General features: G+C 34.2%; 1 protein-coding gene across 1 annotated transcript in view; it reads left to right on the top strand.

Annotated features, from left to right (window-relative positions):
- The first annotated feature begins 2,472 nt into the window (after positions 1-2,472).
- Positions 2,473-5,877, top strand: part of LOC106467145 (inositol-pentakisphosphate 2-kinase-like) — a 31,874-nt gene continuing 28,469 nt past the window's right edge. Inside the window, exon 1 of the mRNA XM_022395280.1 lies at positions 2,473-3,195. Coding sequence (XP_022250988.1) covers positions 3,061-3,195 — 135 coding nt within the window. The 5' untranslated portion in view covers positions 2,473-3,060. The remainder of the gene's footprint in view (positions 3,196-5,877) is intronic.

Below are 5,877 nucleotides of genomic sequence, written 5' to 3'. Positions count from 1 at the left end.
TAGGGAAAGTTGTGGTGCATCAATCCCATGATAGTATAACAGGAGAACATATCGGAGTTAAGAAAACATTGAGTCACCTACGACAGAGATTTTACTGAATAGGTATGAGACAAGATGTGGAAGAATGGTGCAGAACATGCAGTACATGTTGCGCTAAAAGGGGACCCAAGCATAAGGGACGTGCTCCAATGAAGTTATATCAAGTTGGCGCACGAATGGAAAGAGTAGCCGTTGACATTGCTGGACCTCTGCCCCAAACTCGTGATGGAAACAAGTACATTTGTGTGGTGATGGATTATTTCACCAAGTGGCCTGAGGCATATGCAATACCAACTCAGGAAGCTACAACTATAGCTTCGGCTATTAGTGATTTATTCTTTAGATTTGGTATGCCATATGAACTGCATTCAGATCAAGGACGTAACCTCGAATCAGCTGTGTTCCAAGAATGCTGCAAGTTGTTTGGCATCCGATAGACCAGGACAACACCACTTCACCCACAGTCCGATGGGATGGTAGAAACGTACAACTGGACACTGGAACAGCAATTGGCAAAGTTTTGTAATAGCCACCAAGTTGACTGGAATGTCTTACTCCCTCCACTGTTGATGGCCTATAGGACAGCAGAGCATGAAGCCACTGAATACACTCCAGCAAAGTTGATGTTTGGTCGGGAACTTCTGTTGCCAGTGGATCTGTTAACAGGATGCTCACCTTACGAAGAGTTGCCTGAAAATGTGTCAGAGTTTGTGAAAGTGTTATCGGAAAGGATGGATGATATTCACCATCAAGTGAATTCAAAGTTGAAAACGTCTGCTGATTCGATGAAGTTATCTTATGATAAGAGATCTATTGAAGTCAGCTTTGTACCAGGAGACAAGGTGTGGTTGTATAATCCCAGGAAGACCAAAGGGAAGTCTCCTAAGTTGTCCTCTCCATGAGAAGGTCCATATGACATAGTGGATCGTCTCTCAGATGTGACCTTCCGGATAAAATGTGGTCGGCGAGGTAAGCCAAAAGTGGTGCATGACAACAGACTTTGGCGTTATCACGGTCCAGAACATTTCAGTTGGGATAAAGTGAACAATGGAACAAATGACGCTGCTGAAGACGTGTCACCTGAAAAAGCCACTGTCGAAGAAGAAACTCGACTCGGTTTTGAGAAGGGAAACGTTGAAGCCCTTGATGAAGTTACTACCACTGTTGCCAGTGATAGGACGTTTCCTGATGAAGCAGAAGCCAACGAGACGGAGACCAGTACGGAAAAAGATACGTTCCGTAAAATTAAGAGACTTTGTTGAATTTTAATTTTGTGTTTGTAAGTTCTGTACATTTAATTAAGTTATTATTAATTGTTTATTGGTTTAATGTAAGTGGCTATTGTTCGGGACAAACAATACTAAGGAAGGGGCAGTGTTACTACAGCGGAAGTCACGTGACGTTGGTAACACGTCATGAGCTTCTAGAACGTTCATGTCCCTTCCTGAAGTCTCGAGTGTTTACTAGATATGCGGTATTCTTGTATAGAAGCCGCCAAGAAGTGACGGCCACATTGTGTAATTGAATTGCAGACAGAAATAGATATGGACAGTTGAGTCAAGTGCGTGAGTCGTTCGTTGTGAATTATAGCGTTTGTTATAGCGTGACTGTGGAAATTAAGCGTATTGCAAAGTTGTATTCATAAAGAATAAACTAGTTTTATTTAAAAAAGGACTTGTGTCGCTAAAGTTTCATCGGAAAGAAATTATACGGGAAATTAACTAACGACCAGAGACGTAACAATATATATATATTTTTTTTTCTGTTATGGACTTTATAACATTTTGCTTAGTACTCAGTCTTTTGACTAATTAATATTTAGGCTATTCGTCAATATCAGTGAAGATTATTAAACAATGCTATGAAGAAGTGCAAGCTATCAGCGCCCATCACTTTATGAAAAGCCTTTTCAGAAATTAATATTTAAAAAGTTTGTTTGTTTGTCTGTTTGTAATTAAGCACAAAGCTACACGGATTCTAGCGTTGTAAGTCCGCAGACATGCCGCTGTGCCACTGGGGGGGGGGGGCAACATTTAAAAAGAAATTTAAAAATAATTCTATTAAAATCAGTAACACTCTTAAGAACTTTGTTTCAGAATTTCACACACAAATTTTCTCCCATATTTTATTAAAATATGACAGGCGATGTTTAGGTTTTTTAATATAAGTAAGACCATTTTGAACAATATTTTGACATAATGCATTTTGATTTGATTTGTTTTATTATTTCGTAGAATTTTTTCATGATAGATACACTTTTAAAAAAAAATGAAATGTAAAATTCAGGCATTAAACTTTTCTTTGTTGTAATTTGGACATTAAGATTTATTTTTTGTTATTTACTTAGTATGGTAAATCTACAGCTGATTGTTCAGTTGTTTTAATAAGTCGATAGATTTCTGTCAATCCTGGCATGTGGAATACAGAAGTACAAGAAAAGACTGTTAGTATGACGGTTTGGAGATCAGATTCTTAAAATTTTCAGATTTTTTTTTTATTCTTATATCTAGAAAATATGGTTAAGTTGCTGCATTGATTTCGAATTTCGCATGGTATTTGTAACATATACTGATAAAGTATTTCTCTTTTCTTTTAAGGACTTCACTGACGTAATAACGGAAATATCTGGATATAAATTATATTTAACTTTTAGGCAGGCGATAAAAATGCACAAAAATTGTTTTTGAAAAGCGAAACAGCTGCTCATATCATAATTTTAATATTTTCCAATTTACTTCAGTACTTTTAATATCGCATAATTATTGCAATACTCGGAACTTATTGTGCAATCATACTTGAAGAGTATGTTAATTATTATTGGTCATCTTAAAGTTACACGTTAATTTCCTTATGTGTTCTGAGCTTAACGTAGCAGACGCCTCTTATCACAACTAGTCAAATGTTGTACGGTACATGGTGCAGCACTGAATTTACGGATGTATTTCATAAACGAAATGTTATTGATCATTGACTTTACAAGTAGGGAGGGTTTGTGATGAAGGCTAGTGTTAGAGCATTCTTATGGCTGGGTATTTTTCAAAATATAATTCCATATGTCAGAAAGACCATAAGGAACGTAATGAATTGGAAATTTCCCTTACGAACTGCAAGTACCGGGGTGAAGGTAATGCTGCAGTTGCAATTGCATTACTCAAGGTAAGGGCAGTAAGATATTGCTATTTAACTGTTTTAAGTGTAATATTATTAATAAATAGAGTAGGCATTTCTGAAACTTGACTGTGTCTTAGTTTTTTACTTTTTCACAGATGTATCATGATTTTAGTTTACATCTTAAAGTTAAAGGTAGAGTATTGTAATATTTAAGATTACAGATATCTCTTACCCACCGATTTCTTTTTCACGTGCTGATATATAGCATATGTTAATAGTATTTAGGAAGAAGCTTAATATAATTTTGATGATATGTCGATTCACGGCGAAAAGAACCGGTATCCTATGGAGAGAGCTTTTGGTTCCTATTTAGGCTTAACGTTACAAGGTGTTTGCACTTGTCCAGAGTGCTGTAAATTGTTACCAGAATGTGGGGTATCATTATAAAGCATGAAGCCTTTTAATTATTTTGCAATATAATCAAATTCACAAAATTTTGTATTGTTTTTTGTTGTACCTTCATATACGTTAGTTTATGCTTGAAGTTGAAAATGAAATTTCAAATTTCAAAAACGTTACATATTATATTTCTACTAGAATTTTTACTCTGAGAGTGAGTGAGAGTCTAACTCCTTAAGTTATAAGTTTAAAGATGTAAACTCGTAGTAGTAATAACTAATATAACTTTTTTAACAGACTCGCATTGTGTTAATATTATTATTTATGTTTTAAGTATTCAATAAGTTTATGTTATTAGTTATAAGTATAACTTCAATAGTACATACATTTCTAATATTATAATATTTTTTAGATCTTATGTTTAATATTCACTATGGTCTAGACTAGTATTAGTAGTAATAGTACTAATACCGATAACAATTAGTATCACTCAACAATATTGCATGTAGTGTTAATTAAATTTTTGGTTTATTATAATGGTATTCTTCTTTACACTTAACAACCCCTAAAAAACTGCACAGAAAAATTAGTGGATAATAACTTTACATCATACATTTTATTCAAACTTTTCAGTAATAGTTTTTATTATGACTAGAATATACTAATAAGTTTTCAAGAGGTTCTTTGAATAGATGTTATATCCCATAGTTTTTTTAACTGCCCTATCAACCACTGATCTAGAAAATAGCAATTTTTTGAGATGGCACAGAGTTTATATAAATATAAATGTGTTAGTAGGATAGTAAAATTTCCAAAAAGGAAAAAAATTATCAAACTTAACATTTTTGCTTTTTTAAGGCTAGAAGTGTGTAATTAAAAAACAAACAAACAAATGCTTGAAAGTTATGAAAAACCACTTTAATTAAGAGATAACTATGTCCATATTATCAGTTATTAAATAGCTTTGTACAAGAGCCTTCCATGTAAGTAACCTGTAAAATAAATAATAGATGAAAAAACTGGTGATACAACTTTAGACATGTTTTACTCATAATAACGTACATGTAAATAGGCTTCACATTACAGACAGAGAAAATTGTATTTTTATCTTGCCGCTTTGTTTGTTGTTTTCTTTGGGTGGATAAATAATCTCAGTAACCCAATTGGCCTACTTTTGTGTGTTCTTAGTTCTCTTACCGGAAAGACACTGGTGTAAGTGCCTGCAAGTTCCTATTCATATTAGAGCTAGCTAGTTGAAACTGCATATAAAGTCAAGGATATTTTATTAATCATTTAAATTTTTATTGAAATTGTGTGTAAATAATCACTTATAACTGATCTAATTAACACGTAGTCAAATACAGTAAGTTATTGCCCATCCAGTAATAATGATGGAAATAAAAATAACACAGTATAGTGTGTAGCAGTTAAAAAGTTATTTAAAAAAACACAGTCAGTGGAACAAACTATCAGAAGATTTGATATTAGAGAAACTAGCTTCAACATGTTTGTGCATTATTTTTAGTCTCATTTTGTTTTCTGGCAGGATAAAGGGCAACAAACTTATGTGACCCCTGAACTTCAATTAATTCCTTTAATTAAGCAATTTTTGATTAATCTTTTTAATGTAGTTATTTATTTTGTATGACATTTTTTGTTGATTTCTAATCAGTTTGATGGTCAAAATCTCGTATGAAGAAAATTCGTATTACAGGTGTTTCCATATTTAATGTCATTTTTATGCATATAAATTCTTACATCAACTGTGTGACCTACATAATTTTCTCACAGGATTGTTATGGTATTATATAAATGTCTTGTTTTATCTTCAGTTGTTACTCTATTGGAAGCTATTTTTCATGTTAAACCTGTACTGGGTTAATGGTAGAATGTGGTAATGATCTAGGTTCAGCTGACCAGACAATAAGCCTACACTAGGTTGATGGTAGACTGTGCTAGTTATCTGGCTTAAGCTGGCCAGACAATAATCCTGCACTAGGTTAATGGTAGACTGTACTAGTGATCTGGGTTAAGCTGGCCAGACAGTAAGCCTGAACTAGGTTGATGGTAGACTGTGCTAGTTATCTGGCTTAAGCTGGCCAGACAATAATCCTGCACTAGGTTAATGGTAGACTGTACTAGTGATCTGGGCTAAGCTGGCCAGACAGTAAGCCTGTACTGGGTTAATGGTAGACTGTGCTAGTTATCTGGCTTAAGCTGGCCAGACAGTAATACTGCACTAGGTTAATGGTAGACTGTGCTAGTGATCTGGCTTAAGCTGGTCAGACAGTGAGCCTGTACTGGGTTAATGGTAGACTGTGCTAGTTA

Source organism: Limulus polyphemus, unplaced genomic scaffold (assembly GCF_000517525.1).
Source record: "Limulus polyphemus unplaced genomic scaffold, Limulus_polyphemus-2.1.2 Scaffold2505, whole genome shotgun sequence".
NCBI lineage: Eukaryota > Metazoa > Arthropoda > Merostomata > Xiphosura > Limulidae > Limulus > Limulus polyphemus.
Note: the sequence above shows the minus strand (reverse complement) of the source record. Positions and strands in the feature narration are given on the sequence as shown.